This window comes from Mobula birostris, chromosome 18, assembly GCF_030028105.1.
Source record: "Mobula birostris isolate sMobBir1 chromosome 18, sMobBir1.hap1, whole genome shotgun sequence".
NCBI lineage: Eukaryota > Metazoa > Chordata > Chondrichthyes > Myliobatiformes > Myliobatidae > Mobula > Mobula birostris.
Window position 1 is genome coordinate 62,446,231 of NC_092387.1, and position 26,679 is coordinate 62,472,909.

A 26,679-nucleotide genomic window follows, 5' to 3' on the forward strand; every position below is an offset into this window, starting at 1 on the left:
AGGTTCTTGGTCTGGAACACCGACTATTGATTCATTTCCATAGATGCTGCCTGACCTGAGTTCCTCCAGCATTTTGTGTGTGTTGCTCTGAACTTCCAGCATCTGCAGAACTCCTTGAGTTTATGAACAGCTCTCAGTTTCTCTTGTTTTGTGAGACCTAATGTTCACTATTTTTATGAGTCAGACAAACACTTCAGTTTACTCTATGTAGCTACCCAAAGTGAAGAGCTGGAGGCAATCCAGCTTGGTGTGGGGTACCAGCAGTTTGGACTAAAATTGGAAGAGACCCAGCTTGTAAAGTTCTTTCACATTTCTTCATCAAAAACAATGTGGCTGAAGAGAAGACATCACATGAATGTGCCACACTGAATCTCAGTGACAGTTCTTTCCCATGGGTCTGTGTTACCAAGAACTGTCAGAAAGCAGTATACACAATTACTATTCCAGTAAGTCACATGACTGAGCACAGTAAATGCAAAGAAGACTAAAGCTAACAAAATAGAATACTTGTACATGCAATAATGTACTGCAGGCCTAATTTATAATGTGATAAAGTAATTTCACTTTGCACTCTCAGACATCACTGTCCTGTGAATAAATTATACACAGTTGCAAGAAAAAGTTTGTGAACCCTTTGCAATTACCTGGTTTTCTGCATTAATTACTCATAAAATGTGGTCTGACCTTCATCTAAGACATAATAATAGACAAACACTAATAACCCACAAAGAACTGTACAAAACAATTCTGGTCAATACTAAGTACACAATTTAAACAATCAGTCTAGATTCAAAAAGTATGTGAACCTCTGGAGTAATGCCTTCTACAAAAGTAATTTGGAGTCAGATATCCCAATCGATGAGATGAGCTTGGAAAAATGGGTTAAAGAGGTGCCCTACCCTATAAAAAAGACACACAATATCAGGTTACTGACAGAGCCTGCTCTTCTTAAGAAAGATCAAAGGTTCATTTATTGTCGAAGTATACAACTTGAAATTCTTCTTCTCCAGGTAGCCATGAAACCAAGAAAGAAAAAAACAGCAGCACAATCATCGACCCCCCCCCCACCACACCAAAAAAAAGGGAAAAAATGCAACAGGCACATTGATCCCCAAACATGTTCCCGATGTTGGGGGAGTACAGAACCAGAGGCCACAGTTTAAGAATAAGGGGTAGACAATTTAGAACGGAGTTGAGGAAAAACTTTTTCACACAGAGGGTTGTGGTTCTGTGGAATGCTCTGCCTCAGAAGGCACTGGAGGCCAATTCTCTGGATTCTTTCAAAAAAGAGTTAGATAGAGCTCTTAACGATAGCGGAGTGAAGGGACATGGGGAGAAGGCAGGAAAACGGTACTGATTGTGGATGATCAGCCATGATCACAGTGAATGGTGGTGCTGGCTCGAAGGGTTGAATGGCCTACTCCTGCACTTATTGTCTATTGTCAAATTCCTCTTCCCACACACAAAAAAAACTAAGAAAACAGAACAGGCACATTGGCCCATCCCTGCACAAAAAAAACAAGAAAGATCAGACGAAAATCACAGAATATATGAATATATGAAACTGTAAGACTAAAAAAAAGTTTATCGTCCAAGTCCACATCTAAAGCAGAGAAACTTTCTGGACCCAGCGACAGACCTTTCTCTCTCTTTAGCAGATCAATCAAAAGACAGGCAGCTGGCACTCGTCCTCCACTCTTGCCTTGATGCTTCAATCTCCCTCATGGCTTTAATCGGCAAAATGGAGTCTAACAATGCCTTGCGCCCCATCCCGCAGCTTTCTCGCCACAATTTTCACACATGCGGCCTCTGTCTCCCGGAATTCTCTCAGAGACTGCAAAGTGCTGAAGCATCCAAATAACATCCAAGCTGACACATTTGCCTCAATGTTTCAATCTCCCTCACTGTTTTAATTGGTAAATGATGGAAGCTTTAATCGGTGAAATGGAGTCGAACCTCAGCTCGTAGCCTGCCTTCAGTGAGGTTCGTGCATGCTGCCTTTGCCTTCTGGAACCCTCTTGGAGACTGCAGACAGTTGGAACTCCGAAAAGATCTCCAAGAAACAAATCACAGGCTCCAACAATTCCAGAATCACATCCCAGACAAAAAAAAACAAGCGTAAAAGACATAAAAGAAGTGAAATATATGGTTTCATTATCTATCCAGATTTGACCAAAGGAGCATTGCATACAGGCACCATCTTGACTGGAAGTCAAGATGTTTATATACACCATACCGCAATCAAAACAACTTTCAGCGGCCCTTAGAAGAATTGTGGAGCTGCATGAACCTGGAAAAAGCCACAACAGCATTTCTAAAGACTTGAATGTTCATCAGCACACAGTAAGAAAAATTATCTACAAATAGAGGAAATTCAGTACTGTTGCTACTCTCCTTAGAATGAACTTGGACTTAAGTAGCAAAACACCTACAATGCATTCAGGTTACATTTTAGGTGGCAAACAAACTGACAAAAACAATCCGGCAATTACAAGGGCATAGAGAGGTATGTATTAATGCAATAATATATAAAATGAGACTCAGTTGATATTCACTTGCTCTCCTTTTGTAGGTGGATAAACTAAAACACAAGAGATTTTGCAGATGTTGGAAATCCACAGAAACAAACACAAAATGCTGAAGGAACTCAGCAGGTTAATCAGCATCTATAGATGCGAATAAACAGTCAACGTTTCAGGCCGAGACATGCCATCAGGACTGAAAAGGGAGAAGAAGCCAGAATAAGATGATGTTGGGGTGGGGACAGAGAGGGAAAGAGTATAAACTAGCAAGTGACAGTTCAAAGTCCAAAGTAAATCTATTATCAAAGTACATACATGTCATCATACACAACCCTGACATTCATTTTCTTGTGGACATACCCAGTAAATCCAATAACCATAATAGACTCAATGACAGACAACAGGGCGGACAACCAGCGTACAAAAGGCAACAAACTGTGCAAATATAGAATGAAAAAAAGAAAAAAAATGATTAATTAACAAGTAAATAAGCTGAAAAATAAGCAAGCAATAAATAAATATTGAGAATATGAGATGAAGAACCCATAGATTATGAGAACAGTTCAGTAATTTCAGTCATGGAGTAAGTGAAGTTGAGTGAAATTATCACCTCTGGTTCAGGAACCTGATGGCTGAGGAGTAATAATCATCCTGAACCTGGTGGTGTGAGGCCTGAGGCTCCTGAACCTTCTTCCTGATGGCAGCAGTGAGAAGAGAACATGCCCTGGGTGGTGGGAGACCCTGATGACAGATGCTGCTTTCCTGTGACAATGTTCCATGTAGATGTGCTCAATTGTAGGGAGGGTTATACCCATGATGGACTGGACCGTATCCATTAAATTTTGTAGGATTCTCTGTTCCAAGTATATTGGTGTTTCTATAGCAGGGCATGATGCAACCAGTCAGTATACACCCCACCACACATCTACTGTATAGAAGTTTGTCAAAGTCATAGATTTCATGCCAAATTTTCGCAAACTCTTAAGGAAGTAAGAGCTTGCAAAAGTTCGTAATTGTATCTACGTGCTGGGCCCAGGACATATCCTCTGAAATTATAACAAATGACATAGAGTAAGAGGTTGCTGTGGCACCACTCAGCCAGAATTTCAGTCTCCCTCTTATATGTTGATTCATCAGTTCCCTTGATTCAGCCTACAACAGTGCTGTCATCAACAAACTTAATTATGGCATTGGAACGGTGCTTAGGCACACAGTCATAAGTGAAAAGCAAGTAGAGCAGGAGGCTAAGCACACAGCCTTGTAGTGCACCTGTGCTGATGGAAATAGTGGAGGAGATGTTGTTGCCACTCCAAACTGACTGGGTTCTGCAAGTGAGGATCCAAGAGAATTTAGCCAGAGCTAGGCAGAAAGCTGAGAAGCAGGACATCCAGGGTAGTAATTTTAGGATTGCTGCCTGTGCCACGTATCAGTGAGGATAGAAACAGGATGATTTGGCAGATTAATGCATGGCTGAGAAGCTGGTGCAGGGGACAGGGCTTCGGGTTCCTGGATCATTGCGATCTCCTCTGGCGTATGACCAGTACAAAAGTGACAGATTGCACATGAACCTGAATGGGACCAATGTTCACACGAGCAGGTTTGCTAGAGTTGTTGGGAAGAGTTTAAACTAATTTGGTAAGGGGTGGGAACCGGAGTGAAGGGACTCAGGGATAGGACGGACAGTAAAAAAGCAAAGATAGCATGAAGTTCGACTATCAGGAAGGACAGGCAGATGATAGGACAAAATTGCAGCCAGTAAGGCGGGTACCAGTGCATTAGGGTTGCAAAATGAAAAAAGGTAGCAAATACTGTACTCAGAAGTATTATATCTCAATGCACGGAATATAAGAAGTAAGGTAGATGATCTTACTGCACTATTACAGATGTTCAGGTATGATGTTGTGGTCATCACTGAATCATGGCTGAAGGATGATTGTAGTTGGGAGCTGAATGTCCAAGGTTACAGGTTGTATGGGAGGGATAGGAAGGTTGGCAGAGGGGGTGGCATGGCTCTGCCGGTAAAGAATGGCATCAAATCAGTAGAAATATGTGACATTGGATCAGAAGATGTTGAATCCTTGTGGGTTGAGTTAAGAAACTGCAAAGGTAAAAGGACCTGATGGCAGTTATATACAGGCCTCCCATCAGTATCTGGGATATGGACCATAGATTACAATGGGAAATAGAAGGGGCATGTCAAAAAGGCAATGTTATGATGGTCATGGGAGATTTTAACATGCAGGAAGATTGGGAAAATCAGGTCTGTAATAGATCACAAGAAAGTGATTTTGTTGAATGGCTACAAGATGGATTTTTAGAGCAGTTTGTCATGGGGCCTAGTAGGGGATCAGCTATACTGGATTGGGTGTTATGTAATGAAACGTAGGTGATTAGGGAGCTTAAGATAAAGGAACCCTTAGGAGTCAGTGATCACAATATGATTGAGTTCAACTTGAAATTTGATAGAGAGAAAGTAAAGTCTGATGTAGCAGTATTTCAGTGGAGTAAAAGTTGCAAGTGGTATGAAAGAGGAGTTGGCCAAAGTAAATAGGAAGGAGATGCTGGCAAGGATGACAGCAGGGTAGCAATAGCGCAAATTTCTGGGAAAATGAGAACGGTGCAGGATAGATGTACTCCAACAACAAAGAAATGGCAAAATAGTACAATCATGGCTGACAAGGGAAGTCAAAGCTAATGTGATAGCTACCACAAAGCAGTACAGATTGTGGAGGCATGAGTAATGGTCTTTCAAAGACCGGAAAATTGCAAATGTCACTCCATTCTTTGAGAAAGGAGGAAGGCAGCAGAAAGGAAGTTATAGACCAGTTAGCCTGATCTCAATGGTTGGGAAGATTTGGAGTCAATTGTTAAGGATGAGGTTATGGAGTATTTGGTGACACAGGACAAGATAGGACAAAGTCAGCGTGGTTTCCTTAAGGGAAAATCTTGCCTGGCGAACATGTTGGAATTCTTTGAGGAGACTGCAAGTAGGATAGATAAAGGCGATGCAGTGGATGTTGTATATGTGGACTTTCAGAAAACCTGACAGGATGCCACACATGAGGCTGCTTACAGGAAAGCTACTGGCCTGGTTAGAGCATTGACTGATTGGTGGAAGGCAACGACTAGACTAGAAATAAAAGGATCCTTTTCTGGTTGGATGCCAGTGACTCGTGAGGTCAGTGGTGGGACTGCTTCTTTTTATGCTGTACATCAACGATTTAGATGATGCAAATGATTTAGATGTTGCCAAGTTTGCAGATGATACGAAGGCCGGTGGAGGGGCAGATAACATTGAGGAAACAGGTAGGCTGCAGAAGGAGTTAAGACAGATTAGGAAAATGGGCAAGAAAGTGGCAAATGAAATACAATGTTGGAAACTGCATGGTCATACACTTTGGTAGTAGAAATAAATGTGTGCACTATTTTCTAAATGGGGAAAAAATCCAAAACTCTGAGATGCAAAGGGACTTGGGAGTCCTTGTGCAGAACACCCTAAAGGTTAGCTTGCAAGTAGAGTTGGTGGTGAGGAAGACAAATGCAATGTTAGCATTCATTTCAAGAGGTCTAGAATACAAAGAGCAGAGATGTGATGCTGAGGTAAGGCACTTGTGAGGTCTCATCTTGTGTATTATGAACAGTTTCGGGCTCCTCATCTAAAAAAAGATGTGCTGGCACTAGAGAGGGTTCAGAAGAGGTTCACAAGGATTCCGGGAGCAAAAGCTTTTTAATACGAGGAACATTTGATAGTTCTGTGTCTGTACGCGCTGGAATTTAAAAGGGTGAGGGAGGATCTCATTGAAAGCTTTCAAATGTTGAAAGGCTGAGACAGAATAAATGTTGAAACCATGTTTCCCATGGTGAGGGAGACTAGGACAACCTCAGGATAGAGGGGCAAAACTTTAAAACTGAGGTGTGGAGAAATGTCTTTATCCAGAGGGTGGTGGATTTGTGGAATGTTACCACAGACAGCTGCAGAGGCCAGGTTGTTGGGTGTATTTAAGCACTTGATAGGTTCTTGATTGGACACAGCACCAAAGGTTACATGGAGAAGGTCGGGGAGTGGGGTTAAGAAGGCGAGAAAAGGATCAGCCATGATTGAATGATGGAGCAGATGCGATGGGCCAAATGACCTAATTCTGCTCCTATCTCTTATGGTCAATGCACAAGGAGATATTGAGGCCAAGGTCTTGAAGCTTATTGATCTGTATCGAGGGGATGATGGTATTGAATGCCTAGCTGTAGTCAATAAAGAGCATCCTGATGTATGCATCTTTACTGTCCAGGATAGAGTATAGAGCCAATGAAATGACATCTGCCATGGACCTGTTGTGCTGGCAGGCAAATTGAAGCAGATCCAAGACACTTTTCAGGCAGAAATGTCATCACCTCTCAAAGCACTTCATAAAAGTGGATTTAAGTGCTACTTGACAAAAGCCATTGCAGCAGGTTATCAAGTTCTTCTTAGGCACCGGAATAATTGAAGCCTGCTTAAAACTGGTGGGTGACTCAGACTGTCGAAGTGAGAAGTTACTGTTCTCAGTGAACACTCTAACCAGTTGTTCAACACAGGTCTTCAGTACTCGGCCAGGTACCCCATCTGGGCAGGATGCTATCATGTTGGTCTCAAGAGACTGAAATCGCAGGATCACCAGGGGCTATTGGAGTTTATGATGATTCCTCCATGTTTTGATGGTCAAAGCCAGCATAGAAGGCATTGATCTCATCTGGAAGCCATTCCTGCTGCCATCTATGTTGTTTGATTTCACTTTCTAAGGTGTAATAGCATTCAAGCCCCGCCACAGCTGTCGAGCATTCCTGATTCAAACTTAGTCAGGAATTGTCACTTCACCAGTGAGATGGTTTTCTGGAGATCGTACCCGGACTTCGTATAACTTTCTTGGTCACCAAACTTGAATAGCTCAGATCTGGCTCTCAGCTGATTGTGAATCTCATGCATGGTTCATCCAAGGCTTCTGATTCTGGGGACATACTTGTCTACAAGCGTTTTTCTAAAGATTTTATACAACTGTGGTGGATACATTCAAATCCACAGATGAGTCCTTGAGCATGGCCCAATCCACCAACTCAAAAGTAATCCCATAGCCGCTCCTCTCCTTGCTGTGACCACCTCTTTGTTGTTATCCTAATATCTGGAGTCTTGCTCTTTATCCTCCGCTTGAATGCAGATAGGAGAAGGACAGCCAAATGATCAGATTTTCCAAAGTGAGAGCAGGTAAGGGGGAAGGTTAGCTGAAGTAAGAAGCTGTGAGGGATAGGTGGAAGAGGCTGAGGAGGAAAGTAATCTGATAGGAGATGACAGTGGACCATGGAAGAAAGGCAAGGAGGAGGGGCACCAAACGCTGGTGCTAGGTAGATGAGAAGAGATGGGGTTAGAGGGGAACAAGAATGGGGAATGAAAGGAGGAGGGGAGAAGAGAAATTACATTCACAACTGCATTCTTGTTGTTCAAAGGCACCACCACTGTGTTAATCCTTGTGACTAAAACTATCACCCACCATTTGAAAATATCACCTACATTTGGTCTAATTAGATAGATGCCTGAAACTAAAAATGTCCTAGGATTAATTATGATAACTCAAATTAATTTTTTTTGCTGTAAAAATTGACTACCTTTTATAAAGAGTGCATGGGTTTCACTGGATTTGCAAAAAGAGCAAGATTAGCTTGCAATATGGGAGGCTTATAGACTGGAGAAATTACTTTAGATGATAAAAAAAAACTACATGGACAATTTAAAGATACCAGAAAGTAAACAACAAGAGATGCAGTAAACCCCAAGAAATATTGGAGGACTATTAATATAAAGTAAATGCATTCAAAGAAATTAGCATTAGTTAAACAACTAAAACACCACAGTAGCACTGCTGTTAGCATGACACTATTACAGCTTGGGACGTCAGAGTTTGGAGTTGAAATCCAGCATCGTCTGTAAGGAGTCTGTACGCCTTCCCTGTAAAATGGATGGGGTTTCCCTTGGGTGCTCCTGTCTTCTACCACAATCCAAAGATATGCCGAGTAGGTTAACTAATCATTGTAAAATGTCCCGAGTTGGGGGCGGGGACAGGGACTGGGACAGAGGTGAGGTGTGGGGAGGGTGGAGGTGAGGTGCTGGGAAGGTGGAGGTGAGGAGAGATGAAATTTGAGAAATTAGTGCAACTGGAAGGTAATAATTCCTCATGATCTGATAAGCTGCACCCAAGTGATTTGAAGGTTGTAGCTATGGAGAGAGAAAAATGCAATGATTGTCACCATTTAAATTTGCATTCATGCTATAACAATGCGCAAAGAGTGGAAGATAGCAAATATAGCATATCCCCACTATTTAAAAAAGGGGGAAGGCAAGACTGTTATTTCCTGGCATGTCTTTGCAGATTTCTAACATAAAGACATATTAGCCATCATCCAGTGCTCCCACACCTCACCTCTGGCTAACTCTCTGTGAGGGCCCTGCATGTTTCTTCCCCTGCTTCCCACAACACCTTAGAAGTTCAATCACAAACAAGAGAAAATCTGCAGATGCTGGAAATCCAAGCAACACATGCAAAATACTGGAGGAACTCAGCAAGCCAGGCAGCATCTATGGAAAAAAGCGTAGTCAACGCTTTGGGCTGAGACTCTTTTGTGCGTGATCCTAGGAAGTTGGTCAGGTCCTGGAAACTGATTTACCTTCATGCGCGTCAAGACTGGGCAGTGTGGCAAGCGCAACACTATTACAGCTCAGTGTGTTCCGCAGTTCAGAGTTCAATACTGGTGTCATTCTATAAGTAGTGTGTGTATGTTGTACCTGTGGATTGCGTGGGTTTTTTTCTGGGTTTTCTCGTTGCTTTCCACAATCCAATGATGTATCAGGTAGATTAATCGGTTATTGTAAATTGTCCCGTGATTAGGTTCGGGTCAATCGGGATTGTCCGGGTTTGCTGGGGCTATGTAGCTCTAAGGGCTAGAAGGGCCTACTCCATGCTGTATCATTAAATAAAGACTGTGAACATCTTCTTTCTCATAATAGTAATATATTTCAGGATTATACTGGCTTCTTCACTGAACTTACTTGCTTCCGTACTGTTCTCCACAGTAAAATCAGAGGAGGTTATTCTGCCTGGTCCCATTGACTTGCACCTGAGCTATTCTATCGTGTTTCTTTGTATTTACAGTGAATGCCCACAGAAAATTAATCTCAAGGTAGTATATGGTGATATATGCACTTTGAAATTAAACTTACTTTGAACTTGAATTGTTCAGCATTTTTAAGATGGGCTGAAAGGCCTGTTTCTGTGCTGTAGTACTCTGACTTCACCCATCTCCCATGGCTCCATACATAGATGACTGTGCTGATTCTTAAAGGGGGACCTACTCTCTCCTTAGTTACTTTCACTCTTAATATACAATCCTTTAGGTAGTGGTGACATGACACCTGGGAAGTAATAACCAGATTGAAATGAGTCAACATGGGTTTATGAAGACAAATTTGTTTGAATTCTTTGAAGATGTAACTAACAGAATAGATAAGGGCAAAGCTGTTGACGCGGTGCGCAGGTAGTTCCGTTTGCAGGCTGGGTGTTGCGGACACTGCCCACTCTGCAAACTGTCTTTTCCAGAAGTCCCTTCCAGAAACCGGAATAGGACTATCAAAGGTTTCATTCCCCTGACAATTAATCTAATCAGCTATTTTAGTTACACCCCCACCCTTTATTACCCCATTATTGCACTGCACTTTAAACCACTTTTTATGAATGCTACTTACATTGTAAATTCATGCTGGTATTTATGTATTTATGCGCAATTTATTCCATATCTATACTAAATTGTTGCATATCACGCCTGACCAACACAACATAGCAACTTCCTAATACATATAAATGTATATGACAAATAAAGTTGATCCTAAGAAACCTTGCATTATAGAAAATCACGTTATAAAAACAATTGTGTAAATGGGGAAAACGGGCATAGGGGCTGGAATGTTTCAGACTCACAATAGGAAAGCTATTTCCCCCACAGGATTTTCAAAACTAAAGATGTTTTAATTAGCTACAAGTTCACTTTGTTACTGCAAGCTAAAAACATTAAAGGCTATATGTTACATTGTTTAATAAAGTATCCTTGCCCAAGACAATAGAAAAATTGCTTGTAATTTCCATGGCCTCCCATGGTAGAACTAGCAGCCTGTGTTCTTAAAGTGACAATGGTGTCTGATTACTGCGGGAAGGGAGGTTACACGGAAACAGTTTTTAATTCCTAAGACAGCTTTTTCCTGCTTGTCAATTTCCAAAGTAACACTTAAATTGTTCTCTAGTTCCTGATCCAAATCTCTTAATTAATTAAAATTAATAAGTATTTTGCAGAAATAGTGTTCCCTAATTCATCAACTTCATCTTGTGTCATGAGACGTATTACATCAGAACTACTTGGACTTTCAGAAGCTTCACTAAGTTGCCACATAAAAAGGTTATTGAACAAAATTACAGAAAAAGATACTGCGCACAATACTGGAGATTGATTGGTTCATTGACAGGGTTGCTCCAGGAATAAACAGCATGTCGCTCCATCCGCCATAAAAGGCAGGATTACCCGGCGGCCACAACTTCAATTCCACTTCCCATTCTGACATGTCGGTCCATGGCCTTCTCTACTGCCATGAGGCCACACTCAGGTTGGAGGAGCAAAATCTCGTATTCTGTCTGGGTAGCCTCCAATCTGACATCAGAAGTCGATTTCTCCAACTTCTGATAGTTTCTCCTCCCCCCTCCCATCCTCTTTTTCCATTCTGGCTCCCCTCCTATCCCTTCTCTTCACTTGCCCATAATCTCCCTCTGGTGCTCCTCCTTCTTCCCTCTCTTCCCTGGTCCCCTGTCATCTCTTATCAAATTCATTCTTCAGCCATTAACCTCTTCCACCTATCAGCTCCCAGTTTCTTATTTCATTCCACACCTTCCCACCTCACCTGGTTTCACGAATCACCTGCCAGTTTATAATCCTTCCCCTCCCCTTCCCCCAGAATCTTATTCTGGCTTCTGTCCCCTTCCTCTCCAAGTTCTGATGAAACATGGACTGTTTATCCCACTTCATTGATGCTGCTAACCTGCTTCAATCCTTGGAGACTCCAGCTTCCTCTCACCCCACCATCCCTGAACATCCCAAACATCCATCCACTTTCACACAAACAACCCTCTTCCCCCCTGCAATTCCAGTTCACATCCAATCTGGGTTTTCATCATCCCCTCTGACCTTCCCTCTCTGAGGCAGAACGTTCTGCCCTCAGTAAGGGCCTCACCTTTGTCCCTCTGCACCCACACCTCAGTAAATTCCAAGCCTATTTCTTTGGCAAGAACACTCCACCCCACACCAATGACCTCTTCTCCCATCTTCAGCCCTCCTCCTCTTCCTGGACACTCTACCCTCGGGACCTTTTCATTGCCAAATGCCAATGGGACATCAACTGTCTAGACTTCAACACTCCACTCTCCAATTCCAACCTCACTCCTTTCCAACTCTCTGTTCTGCACTCCCTTCACACCAATCCCAACGGATCAAACCCACAGATAAGGGGGGGGGGTGCTGTAGTAGTTTGGTGCACTGACCTCTACCTTGCTGACGCCCAGTGCCAACTCTCAGACACCTCCCTCTTACTTATCCCTCGAACAGGACTCCACTAAGGAACACCAAGCCATTGTTTCCCACACCATAACTAACCTTATTGACTCTGGGGATCTCCCATCCACTGCCACCAACTTCATAGAGGTGCCACCCCACACCTCCCGTTTCTACCTCCTACCCAAAATCCACAAACCCACTTCTCCAGGTAGACCCATTGTTTCAGCTTGTTCCTGGCCTACTGAGCTCATATCTGCATACCTCAACTCTGTTTTATCCCCCCAGTTCAGTCCTTTCCTACCTACATCCGTGATACTTCACACGCTCTGGATCTTTTCAGTGATTTCAGGTTCCCTGGCCCCCATCATCTTATTGTTACTATACACCTCCATCCCCCACCAGGAAGGCCTCAAAGCTCTCCATTTGCATCTGGACACCAAACCCAACAAGTTCCCCTACACCTAGCTGAACTCTAAATAATTCCTCCTTTGACTCATCTCACTTCCTTCAAACAAAAGGGGTAGCCATGGATACTCACATGGGTCCCAGCTATGCCTGCCTGTTTGTCAGCTATGTGAAAATTATATGTTCCAAGCCTACACTGGTGACCATCCTGAACTTTTCCTATACTACATCGACGACTGCACTGGCGCTGCTTCCTGTACCCATGCTGAACTCATTGACCTCATCTACTTTGCCTCCAACTTCCATCCTGCCCTCAAGTTCACCTGGTCCATTTCGGACACCTCCCTTTCCTTTCTCGATCTCACTGTCTATCTCCAGAGACAGCTTATCCACTGATGTCTATTATAAACCCATGGACTCTCACAGCTACCTGGACTATACCTCTTCCTATCCTTTTACTTATAAAAACACCATCTCCTTCTCTCAATCCCTCACTCTGCCTCATCTGCTCTCAAGATGAGGCTTTTCATTCTACAATGAAGGAGATGTCTTCCTTTTTCAAAGAAAGGAGCTTCCCTTCGTCAACCATCAATGCTGCCCTCAACTGCACCTCTTCCATTCCACACGTCTGCTCTTACCACATCCTCCCGCCACGCTATCAGGGATAGGGTTCCTCTTGTCATCACCTACCACCCCACCAGCCTCCGCGTCCAGCATATAATTCTCCGAAACTTCCACCACCTCCAACTGGATCCCACTACCAAACACATTTTCCTCTCCCCCCCCCCCCGCCCATTTTCTGCTTTCCACAGGGATCACTCCTTGATCTCTGTCCTGGCACTTATCCTTGTAAGCAGAACAAGTGCTACTCTTTTCCCTACACCTTGTATTGAAAGAACAGGCAGGTAGGCAGAGGGGATGGGGTGGCTCTGTTGGTAAAAAATGAAATCAAATCTTAGAAAGAGGTGACATTGGATCAGAAGATACAGAATCTTTGTGGGCAGATTTAAGAAACTACAAGGGTAAAAAGACCCTGATGAAAGTTATACGCAGGCCCCTAAACAGTAGCAGGGATGTGGGATACAAATTAAAATGGGAGATAGAAAAGGCATGAAATGAAGGCAATGTTATGATAGTCATAGGGGATTTAAATTTGCAGGTAGTGGGAAAATCAGGTTTATGCTAGATCCCAAGAGAGGGAATTTGTAGAATGCCTCAGAGGACTTTTTAGAACAGCTTGTGGTTGAACCCACTAGGGAAAGACAATTCTGGATTGGGTGTTGTGTAATGAACTGATTTGATAAGGGAGCTTAAAGTAATGGAACATTTCGGAGGCAATGATCGTAATATGTTAGATTTCACTCTGCAGTTTGAGAGGGAAAAGATAAAGTCAGATGTATCATGATTACAGTGGAGTAAAAGAATTTACAGAGGCATGAGCAAGAAGCTGGCCAAAGCTAATTTGAAAGGGACACTAGTGGGGATGACGGCAGTACAGCAATGGTCGGAGTTTCTGGGGACAATTCAGAGGGTGTGGGATAGGCATATTCCAAAGATGAAGAAGAATTCCAAAGGGAGGGTGAAGCAACTGTGGCTGACAAGGGAAGTCAAAGGCAGCAAAAAAGCAACAGAGAGGGCATATAATATAGCAAAAACTAATTGTAAAATAGTGGATTAGGAACCTTTTAAAAACCAACAAAAGGCAACTAAAAAAAAAAACCAGAGGGAGAGGAAAGATTAAATATGAAGGTAAGCTAGCCAATAATATCAAAGAGGATGCTCCTTTTGGTCTTGTGGACTCTACAGTTCATATTCTATGCATTGTTTGATTTCTTTTTTATTATTTGCACAATTTGTCCTCTCTTGCACACTGGAAGTTTTTCGGTCTTGCATGTGGATTTTCATGGATTCTATTATATTTCTTTGTTTTGTGGGTACCCACAAAAAGATAATTCTTAGGGTTGTATATGGTATACATACTTGGAAAATAAATTTACTTTGAACTTTTAAACTGAAATTGCAATAGTTCTTTTCTTTGGCTGAGACATTAATCAAAGGTCGTCTTCCCTCTCAAATGGTTAAAGAATCTATTCCACTCCTCTGATGGATGGAAGAGTTGTGATGAGATTGTCTATTCCTCACCAACCATACTAAAATTGCTTTATCTACTTGGACATTATTTAAAATTGCTTGCCAGACTTCCTAAATTGGAATCAATGGTATATTTCAGTGAAGCCTTTAGGACATTCTGAAGTAGAATTTTTATTTTAGGACTAATTATGAAATTGCAAGTTAAGGAAATTATATAATAATATAGTCTTAATGATTTTGATAGATATTAACTCAGGAATACATAAAATTAAAATTTATTTGAAACTTCAATCTACCATACTCTGGTTCTGAATAACATATAATTTCTCGGCTTTTTGGCCAAGGACCATAATATAATATACAATCTGTAGCTATAATACAACACCACCTTTTATGGTCTCTATTGCAGTAATTAGAATAATAAGTTTCAAATTCTCTTGATTAAATAAAAAATTGACAGCAACGAAATTTGTGTTGGGTGAATGATGTTAATCCAGAAGGTAAGGATATCTGTATTACAACAGCATTGCTGATTTTCAAGCACAAAATAATAAAAGTTTTTGGAGAAATCCAAGTAGGATTCAACTATCACATCTACAAGTGTATGTAACACCATAAGAGCATAAGACAGAGGAGCTGTATGGTCCTTGAGTCTGCTCTGCCATTTCATTATGGCTGATCTATTTCCCTCTCAACACCATTCTTCTCACAAAATACTCTGCAGAGTCTTCTGCCTTCTCCCCGTAAACTTTCACGTCCCGACTAATCAAGAACCTATCAACCTCCACCTTAAATGCACCCAGTGAGCTGGCCTCCACAGCTGGCAATGAATTCCACAGATTCATCACCCACTGGCTAAAAAAAATCCTCTCTGTTCTAAATGGACACCCCTCTATTCAGAGGCGATGCCATCTGCTCTTAAACTCCACTACCAAAGGACACATCACATTCGCTCTATCAAAATTCAATAGATTTCAATGCAGAATCATGCAATACTAATTAGTTTTTTTAAACCCAGAGAAAAATAGATCAGTTTATTCTATGGCACCTCATTTTGAATGTTGTGGAGAATAGACTACTTAATTATTCACATTATTGACACTGCTGAAGCAAATATCAGTTTGACCAAGGACAAAAGCACCAGTCAAAACTAGTTAAGAAGTGTATCACAGAGTAGTACTCATCAAATGTTCAGCAGCAGAGGTGGTAAAAAGGCATAAGTTTAGGCCAGATAGGAGAAAATAGGGAGGGGCTTTTAACTAGGGATCAAACATTTAAACTGTTAGAGATAAAAATATTTTCATCCAGAGGATATTGAAAGTATGGAATGCCACCTGTAAGGATGGTGGAGGTAATTAAAAGATACAACGTGTAAATAAAAATTCCATACACAACTGAAGAGACATCAGCTTCTAACCACTCTGGATAATGGGATATTGAAGGTATGGAATGCCACCTGTAAGGATGGTGGAGGTAATTAAAAGATACAACGTGTAAATAAAAATTTGATACACAACTGAAGAGACATCAGCTTCTAACCACTCTGGATAATGGGATTAAGCCAGACGGTTCTCTTTTTAATAGGGGTTCCCAACCTGGGATCCGGCTGGTGGTGTAGTGGCATCAGTGCCAGACTTCGGGACGAAAGGTCCCGAGTTCGAATCCAGCCAGCTTTCCCTGCACGCTTTCCATCCGTGCTGGGTTATGAGCTGGCAATCTCTTTGGAAACTCACCTGGCAGAAGGCAATGGCAAACCACTGCTGTAACTTACCTCATACTACATCACAGAGGTGTGGAGGGAAATCGTCCGCTAAACGGAGAAACTCCGGATGCGACGTACCTTTCCTTTTCCTTTCCTAACCTGGGGTTCACAGACCCCTCGGTTAATGGTAGGGCCCATGGCATTAAAAAGATAGTGAACCCCTGTTTTTTAAAGTAGTATGAACATGGTGAGCTAATTGGCTTCTGAAGGTGCAAATTTTCCATAATTTTGAAAAGGCCAGCATACAACATAGTTATCAGTAACATTTCCTCATTTGTCCTTCAACTAGGAATATATTAAGATTGTAATGCCCATGTACAGAAAGGTACCTTTATTCAATTGAGATAAATTTCTTAAAACTTTAAACTCAAATCAATTTCAAGACCAGAATATTTCCTAACTATATCAAAGTAACTTCAAATTGAAATGACGATTATTATGAAATAATCAACAAGTTTTCATCGCAAGAACAAATTGAAGATCAACTTTCAAATGTCAATAAATTACATTTACCCAACTGTAGAAGTTAAGGAATTGGAATTTATAATTTCATCATAGTAAAATGCATGGCTCTCTTCCACTAGATTTACACACATTTTAGTCATGAGTAAATACAGTTTAATTTTTGTAGAAGATTTCAAATGAACCATTTAAATATAAAGTATTTTTTTTTAACTGCATATGCTGTAAATCTGGGGGAAAAAAGGTAATTCTGAAAATACCCAGCCCCTGGCAGCATCAAATAACAAACTCAACTTGTTTTCCAAATACATCCTGACCTGCTGAGTATTTTTGGCATTTTCTGTTCAATACCATACAATAATGCATACAGTGAGCTATTAATACAGGGGTTCCCAACCTTTTTTGTGTCATGGACCAACACCATGGACCCCAGGTTGGGAATCTCTGCATTAGAAGAAGAATAATGTTTCAAAGGAATATCACAGTAATTTTTAAATAAACAATTTTGAGGTCCTGTACATGAAACAGCATTCATCTATATGCAAACTACATTTTTGTTTTAAGGTGCAATTAACCTCAAACCCAAGTGTATTAACCACCTGAATGAATATGTTTCTGAACTCAAGCTGAACACAAGTCTTATATAAAACATGTGCAAAATTTATATTTGAAGTAAAGTTGATTGCCTTTTAAAAAGCAGAAAATCTGGACTTGATTACTTCTCCAAAACTTTGAAAAACTGAAGATGTAAGGCTAAAATTAGTCAACCTGAAGTTAATCTACGCAAGTCACAGCCATAGAGTTATGCAGCACAGAAGCAGGCCCTTCAGCCCAACTGGTTTATACCAATCAAGATGCCCTATTCACACTAGTCCAATTTGCCAAAGTTTAGCCCATAACATTTTATAAATTTGGGTACCTGTCTTTTAAAAGTTGTTACTGTATCTGCCCAAACCACTAACTCTGGCAGCTGATTTCCACATTCATATCACTCTTTGCATAAAAACAAGTTGCTCCTTAAGTACAAAAATAAAGATAACAAAAAAGTAGTGTAACAAAAGTATTTACAGTTTACAAAGTATTGCAGTCATTTTTATACAGCCAAAAAGCACACTTCCCAAGGGCAACAAATAAATTTAAAGTTATTAACTTTATTTAAAGTTCTTTTTAAAGGATTCAATCTCATTCTAGTAATATGTTAACAAATGCGCTAACATCAAAAGAATTTGAACTTCATTGTTTATATACAGAGAAACTTGGCTCAGGAAGGCTAGTTATTTTTGACTGCAGAACAGTTTGGGGGTAATTTTCGTAACATTGGCAATGGCAGACAGCAGAAGAAATTAAAGCTCATTTTATTATTATTGTGACGCCAACACTTTGTTATGATAATCTTTGGTATTTTGACCAATGTCTGGTTGGAAAAACATCTGTCATTTTCTATCTAGTCCACATGATATTTTATGGGCTTTAATAGTTCAAAGTACTAGATACAGGAAGCACAGCATTAATAAAAAGAAACGTGAATCTTGGTACAAATTCCAATTACTTGCCTCGTTATAAACTTGACAGCCAGTGGCTCTTTGTATACAACAGTGATTTAACATACAACAGATCTGTGGAATTCTTCACCACAGGTAGCTGTGGAGGACAAGTCTTTATGTATATTTAAGGCAAAGTTTAATAGATTCTTGACTGGTCAAGGCATGAAGGGATGTGGGGAGAAGGCAGGAAATTGGGGCCCAGAGGAAAATTGGATCAGCCATGATGAAATGGAGCAGCAGACTCAGTGGGTCAAATGGTCTAATTTTGCTCCTACACCTTATGGTCTTATGGTATCAAGTCTGTTAAACAGGTATTCATAGCATTCTAAGGAACTCTTTTCTATACAAGTTCTAGAAAAGCACTAAAAGGTTGTTTTATGAATTTAAACATTACAACTGAGGTTTATGCTGTTGTTACAGGCATGGCAAGACAAAAATCTGAGAACTCCAGGGACATTCAGAGCATTGTGTGCACAAGAATTTTATTACAATTGGAAGAATGCCAAATGCTATGGAAAGCCATGGTGCAAGGTAGCAATAAGGCTGCTTATTAAATTAGTAAAATTATTTATTTTCCTACCAAAACATAATCACAGAACTGACTTTAATAACAAAATCAACAGAGATTGCCCTTATTTAGCAAGAATTCTTGGATGTTCAATTGCAATGGAAATTATATAATGCAGAGTAAATGTGCATTGAATCAAGTTTAAAAGGTTAATTGCAGCCAGAGTCTACAAAACATAACTGAACAAACAAAATCCTATTCTAAATGACTGTGTAGATCTGTAAATGAGAAATCAAGGGCAAGGATCACAAGTAACCTGGATCTCTGCACTTGGTCCTAGAACACTGAAGCCTAACCAACTGTTATGTTAAATACTGATTTGGTTGAATTAAACTGGCAACATAATTTTGCCTTGACTTTGGAGACCTCCCCTCCTCTCCCCACTATTGAGCACATCTACTCAGAACATTGTTGCAGGAAAGCAGCATCCATCATCAAGGACCCCTCCCTCCCACCACCACCCAGGCCATGCTCCCTCCTCACTGCTGCCACCAGGAAGGTGGAACAGGAGCCTCAGGACCCACACCACCAGTTCAGGAACAGTTATTACTCCTCAACCATCAGGCTCTTGAACCAGTGGGAATAACTTCACTTGCCCCATCACCGAACTGTTCGCACAACCTATGGACTCACTTTCAAGAACTCTTCACCTCATGTTCTCAATTTTTATTGCCTATTTATTTTTTCTTCTTTTGTATTTGCACAATGTGTTACATTGCAGTTTGTCTGTCATGTTTGTGTGTAGTTTTTCATTGATTCTATTGTGTTTCTTTGTATTTCCTGTGAATACCTGCGAGAAAATGAATCTCAAGGTAGCATATGGTGACATATATATGTACTTAGATAATAAATTTACTTTGAAATAAAACTGTCAGGTAGTCTTATCCATTCACAATCCAGACACTAGTCATTCCAGGTGCAGACAACCTTGCAAAGTCCTCTTTAAACATTTGGGGACTGGTGTCTAAATTGGGATAAATGTCCCATAGACTAATCAAGCTCACAGAATCAAACCCTGCCAACATGTCAGACTCCTACAGTACATTTCCTGGATGCATCTTGGGTTGGGGATACAGTCCAACCAGAGGTGACAGCATTATGGTACACAGGCAGAACCAGAGCAGTTTGGAGGATCCTCAACATTAACTCCTGACCCATTAATTATTATGCTATCAAATCAAAGACGAAAAAGGAAACTTCCCTGATTCCTGCACACAGTCCGTCCTCAGCTATAGAATCAGGCTTCTTCCTTGCTGAATAACAATTCTAAACAGCACTTAAAGTAATAACAGCACACAATGTCCTCTGTGTACTGAGAGTGATAGTCCTTGACATTGAGACAGTTGTTGACCCAGTGGGACATCAAAGAGTGCTGGTAAAACTTGTCAGAAGCGCCAAAGGGAAAACAGTCCAGTCACATAAAGAAGTATGATTGTTTTTCCTCAGATCAATCAGGCCAGCTCAAGAACGTCGCTGCAGCAATTCATCAAGAACTCAACTATCTTTGGACACTTCATCAGTGACCTTCCTGCCACCCTGAGCTCAGAAGTGGACTGCTTCACAGAGATTACAATATTCAATTCCACTTACAACTCTTCAGCAAATGAAGTAGTCTCTGGTGATATGAAGCAAGATCTCGGTGACTTACAGGCAAGGGATGTAGCAAAGAAAAACATATGTGCCACAGAAACAGAGAACATTGACCATCTCATAAAATATTTTTATCTATTTTCAAATTATTCAGCTGAATCCCAGGATTTTAAAGATACTAGCTTTAAAGACCATGGGTGGAGGGGTGTGCATAACCTCCCAAAATTCTCCAAGCTTCTGAAAGGATCCCAGTGTACTGGAAAACCTCAAATATCACACTCTTTTACAAGATGGGATAGAGGCATAAAGCAAGAGACAAGAGATTAGTTAGCACACCACATATCATTTGGAAAATGCTGGAATCCATTAAAGAAACATAATAAACGTATGTTGAATCTTTGGTTATCAAAGTATGTATACAGAATACAACTCTGAGAATCCTCCTGCAGTTAGCCCAAAACAAAGCACCGTACTTAAAAGTACATTCAGAAAATCATAAACCAATCAAAGTTAGCATATGTTTATTGAAGTAACATGGTATTTGACAAACAATTAGGTTTTTTTAAGTATATAATGAACAAGCTAGATTAAAAGTGAAACAGTAATGTTGCACTTGGATTTCCGGAAGTTATATGATAAGTAACACAAAGGAGAAAACCTGAAGTTTTTAAGAGTATTCACATGATCATCAGAGGATTAACTAACAAAAATCAGTTGGATAAACTGGTCACTGTCAAAATGTAAACAATGGAGTGGCACTGAGATCAGTGATGAGGACACAACTTTATTTTTGCAAATGACTTGGATATCTGAATATACTGCAGCCAATTTGATGATCCAAAGGTAAGTAGGAAAGAAAGTCGGAAGGACATTGCAAGGGGAAAGAGGTTTGTAAGTGGGCAAAAATCTGGCACGTGGGTTGAATGGGGGGAATTAGGAAGTTACCCATCCCAACAGAAAGAAAAAAACAGGTCATTTAGAAGGAGAGGGACTAAAAATGTTCTAGTACTGAGAGATTGAATTCCATTTATATAACATAGAAAGGAGATACTGCAAGTAATTAGGAAGGTAAATAGAATACTGACCTTCATTAAAGTGATTGCTGTTCCTTTTCACACCTTGTAGCACATCAGGCAGCATTTTTGCTGTTTCTGTAGCTTTTGACTGTTTTTTGCAAGGCCTAGTTGCTAGCTCAATGCTCAACCCAGCGTGGATGGAAAGCATGTAAGGGTCTGCCTGGATCTGAACCCGGGACCACTGGCCTCGAAGTCTGGTGCTGACGTCACTACACCACTGGCCAGCTATTAGTGATTGAAGTATATAAAAGTAGGGAAGCCTTGCTGCAACTGAGAGGATGTTTCCTTTCAACAGGGAGTATAGAACTAGGAAGCAGTTTCAGAATATAAGTTTGCCCATTTAAGGCAGAGATGAGGAGGAATTTCTTCTCAGAGGGTCATGCATCTTTGGAATTCTCTGCTGCAGAGTGGTGGAGACTGAATTATTAAATATATACAAACATGAATCAGGTGCAGAGGGCAAGCCACTCAGCTGCTTGAGTCTGCTCCACGGGTCAATAATATGTGATTGTACCTTACCTCTGTATTCTCACCTACCCCAGTAACCTCTATGCTTATCAACCTGTATATCTTAAAAATATTCAAAGACTCCACTGGTCTTTGAGGCATAAGCTTCCACATAGTCGTCTGCCTTAAATGGGCAACTCTTTATTGTTATCTTTAGTTCTATATTCTCCCACAAGAGAAGACTTCCTCTCCACAAGTATCCTGCCAAGCTCACTCAGGTTTGTACATTTCTATCATGTGCTCAGGAAGTCAGACAGCATTTTTTTTTACAAGATGTTATTAAGCAAAAACTATCATCGGCACTTTTGCTGCTCCCAGACACTGCCTGCGTTTCAAAACATAATGATTTATTTTGAAATTTTCCAGCATCGATGGTATTTTGCTTGTATGTAATGTTTTTAGATTGTATTTCAGTGAAATTCTATTCCTGGATAACAATCAGAATTTTTCCAGCTTGCCTTTTACATTTCATATTCGGGACCCCCTTCATTCATTTTATTGCAGTTTCAAAATGTTTAAAGTTCATAATCAGCATCCAATAATCTGGACATTTCAGTTTGTCACTAACGAAAAGCTCCACTATCAGATGAGACTGAGACCTTGAGACACTCTTAAGAGTTATCCTTGATACTACTCAAAAGACGGCAGTACTTTGTGTGTTCAGACCAACATTTATTCTTCAATCAACATGTAAAACAGATTATCTGAACATCATATTCCTGCTTGTGTGATTCTGTACACAAATTGGATGGCACGTTTGTCCACATTATAAGAGCAATTGTCCTTTTGTGTTAATGGTGACTGTGGAGTGCCATATGACATTGTTTCTTTATTGTTGATAATACAACACTGTTCTTCATTGCAGCAGAACCTAAAGGCCCAAGTGTATTGTCTATCTCATAAGCAAATAGTCTATCTTCCAAATATCAGCTTTTTTAACTCAAAACAGCTTTGTATAACCCTTACAACAGGAATTCTGCAGATGCTGGAAATTCAAGCAACAGACATCAAAGTTGCTGGTGAACCCAGCAGGCCAGGAAGCATCTCTAGGAAGAGGTACAGTCGACGTTTCAGGCCGAGACCCTTCATCAGGACTAACTGAAGGAAGAGTTAGTAAGAGATTACTAAGCGATTACTCTCTTACTAACTCTTCCTTCAGTTAGTCCTGATGAAGGGTCTCGGCCTGAAACGTCGACTGTACCTCTTCCTAGAGATGCTGCCTGGCCTGCTGCGTTCACCAGCAACTTTGATGTGTGTTGCTTGTATAACCCTTCTCAAATTCTAACAAATTGAGATTTCAGAAAAAAGCAATACAAATCTGAAAGTACTCAATAAACTGTTATTAATTTCATTTAGTTATTTAATTAATATCACCATTGTCATGACAACCAAAGCTAGGTGTTTTCTTTTACCTCATGTATAAACAGCATCTCTTTTTAAATATGCACATAATGTATTTAAAATATTGCTTCAGTAACAGCTAGTGCTACGGAGAACATTTAAGTAGTGAATATTAAAGCAACACTAAAATGAATCTAGTAGGCTGGATGGGGAAAATGACACGCGGTTCAATGATGCTCTAGAGAAGGAAACAAGATCACAGACATTTATTCTGAATTTGAGATAACTTTGCAAACCAAACAGTTGTATGGTTTTGAACAAAATACAGCTTTGCCATGTGCCCTTTAAAAGGGACACTCTCCACAGTTGCTGCTTGATTATTTTCTGCTGGTCTGTTTTCTTAGCACAGCATTGCCAAAGTTGGCTACCTTCTAGGAGGAAAAGTATAAACACCGAATTTGGATCGAACGCCTTAAGCCTAAAGATGGATTGTTAACTGCAGATCATTTATAGGTGACTTATTATGTAGTTCAGTGTTTAAAGCTTACTGTAGTCAAAATTAATTGTCAAAACAGCCTGTGACATAGTACTCACCAACACAATCCTCAGCCATGTTTCTTTTACAACATTCTGCTTGGTCTAGAATGATTCAGCTTGCAACTTTTGAATTTCTGAATACAACAGTAGTGCCAGTCATGCTTCTTCCTATGATGGAATCAAATAACATTGTTATAGTAAAACCGCCAACCAACTTATGTTGAAACCAAGCAAAAAGTAAATCTTTTACTACTCTAGGGTGATAGTTAACATTAGTTTGATCAAGTGATTTACAGTAATCTGAGACACATGGGACCAAATGAAATTCGTTGTAACAGGACTCATCACAAGATCTAACACGTAAGAGTAGTTAATGACTTCCAAAAGAATAAATGATGTAATGGTTTTGAGGAGGTTTAATGCAAGAGTTAACATGTGTAAGAATAAATAAATGATAATGCAGTACTGGATTTGGGATTTAAATGCAAGAACTTAATGAATGTGAATCTACCAAAAGGCTGGTTAATTAACCAATATAGATACTAATGTCAATGTACCTATAAGTGTTAGTAGGAAATAAGGAGGATAACATCAAGGATCAACTTTATTTACCATATACATTTACGTGCATTAGGAATTTGTTGTGGTGTGTTGGTCGGGGTGTGATATGAAATAAAAAACACCATTCACAATTATAAAGAATTATATAAAAATTGAAGTTATAAAGTAGAATCATGAACTCTTATTTTAAAAATCCACCCTTAACAATTACAGGCATCCTTGTGAACATTAAAACCTGTAACAGACCTGGGCACGTAAAGTTCAGTGCAATGCAATCATCTGCAGGAACAGCAAGCAGGAAGGCCAAAATCAGAATCAGGTTTAATATCACTGACACATGTCCTGAATTTGTTGTACACAAATGTGAAGGCCAACAGACCAAGGACATCAAAAGAGACCAAGCACTATAATCTGCAAAACACTTGTACTTGTGCAAAAGCTATCCTCCCCCACCCCGGCAACATCCAAGGAATACAAACATCATCCCTCCTCCTGTGGAGAATTCAGCAGACAATAAGAACTGGAGGAGAGAGGAAAGTTGATCACCTTGTGCACAGAATCACACAAGCAGGAATATGATGTTCAGATAATGTTTTACATGTTGCAAGCCCCAGCTGTCAACACCTCTCCCCCAGGAGGTAGATTCAATACAAGAGGGGCCTGCGTACAAACAAGAAGGAGATTGGCATGAGGCTAAGAGAAAAGAACATAGGCTGAACAACCCAAAAGGCAACAGGCCTCAGATAACAACCACAATGAAAAGACCATGTCAGGTGTCAGCAACTTCTGCTCACCTGAAGATGATGCCTCAACAGCTCCATGATACAGGCAGAGAATGGAAAATCTCAGTTAGGATTCTGTTGAGGAGGAAACCAGCCCATTGCAGCCCAGATCCTGAATGTGGGGACCAGCGCACTGTCCGTTACACCGTATCTCCAAAACACTAAGAGCAGTACTGTGCCTAGAGCACACTGGCATCAGGAGACCGAGAATACTAACTTGGACCAGACATAGTTCGATACGAAAAAAAAAAGGGAAAATAAGCTGACTTCCCTCAGCAACACTTCCAGCTTCACAGGGGAAACCATTCCCAAAAGGAGATCAGTGCCAGTACCCTAGCCTGAAACCAAAATTCAAAGTAAATTTATTATCAAGGTACATATATGTTACCATACACTACCCCAAGATCTATTTTCCTGCAGGCATTTACAGTAGAAGAAATACAACAGAATCAATGAAAAACTATAAAGAATAACTAACAACCAATGTGCAAAAGATGATGAGCAGTGCAAATACAAAAATAATAATAAATAAATAATACAAAAATTATAATAAAAAATTAAACAACGTGGCAGTACATAAAAACAGTAGAAACAGCAGTTCAGGACAATTGCCCACAAAAATTAAACATTTAAATGACAAAAAGCTTTAAAACATGAACTATGGATGTGAAAATTGTATCATTCAACATGTACAGTATTGCCATCTTGGAATACCTTGCCAAGGTCAAGGCTGTTGTGACTTTTCAGCAACAGTGGAATATCACAACCCTGAAACTACTGGTAGTGGTCAAAACGACTGTTAATACCTGGCTTCTTTCCCTTTCCTTTCCAGTCGATGAAGGGTTTAAGTTTGAAATGTCACCTGTTTATTCAAGCTCAGCTGTTGAGTTCCTCCAGCATTTTGTAGGTATTACTTACATTTGTGTGCAGAACCTCGTGTTAACTTATGACATTGTCAAGCCTATCAGGAATCATTCAGGAGTTATAATATTATGGATAGCATAATTATGGATTAACCAAAATTAGAACCAGTCTTCAGGAAATAAAATCTGTACACAATTTAATTTCTGATATTCCATGGTTAGTTAAACAAATCATTGAGGAGGGACATTCAGAATCAGGTTTAATATCATCAGCTTATGTTGTGAAATTTGTCATTTTATGGCAGCAGTACATTGCAATACATAGTAATCAAACCATAAATTACAATAAGTCTATACAGGTGTCCCCCACGTTTCGAACGTTCACTTTACGACACCTCGCTGTTACGAAAGACCTACATTAGTTACCTGTTTTCGCTAACAGAAGGTGTTTTC

At 40.3% G+C, this 26,679-nt stretch overlaps 1 protein-coding gene across 9 annotated transcripts in view; it reads right to left on the reverse strand.

Annotated features, from left to right (window-relative positions):
* The window catches only part of dlg5a (discs, large homolog 5a (Drosophila)), a 232,376-nt gene that overhangs the window by 161,279 nt on the left and 44,418 nt on the right, over positions 1-26,679 (reverse strand). For all 9 annotated transcript variants that reach the window (XM_072282816.1, XM_072282813.1, XM_072282814.1 and 6 more), the window contains exon 2: positions 24,078-24,188. In XM_072282816.1, coding sequence (XP_072138917.1) covers positions 24,078-24,096 — 19 coding nt within the window. In that variant the 5' untranslated portion in view covers positions 24,097-24,188. The remainder of the gene's footprint in view (positions 1-24,077; positions 24,189-26,679) is intronic.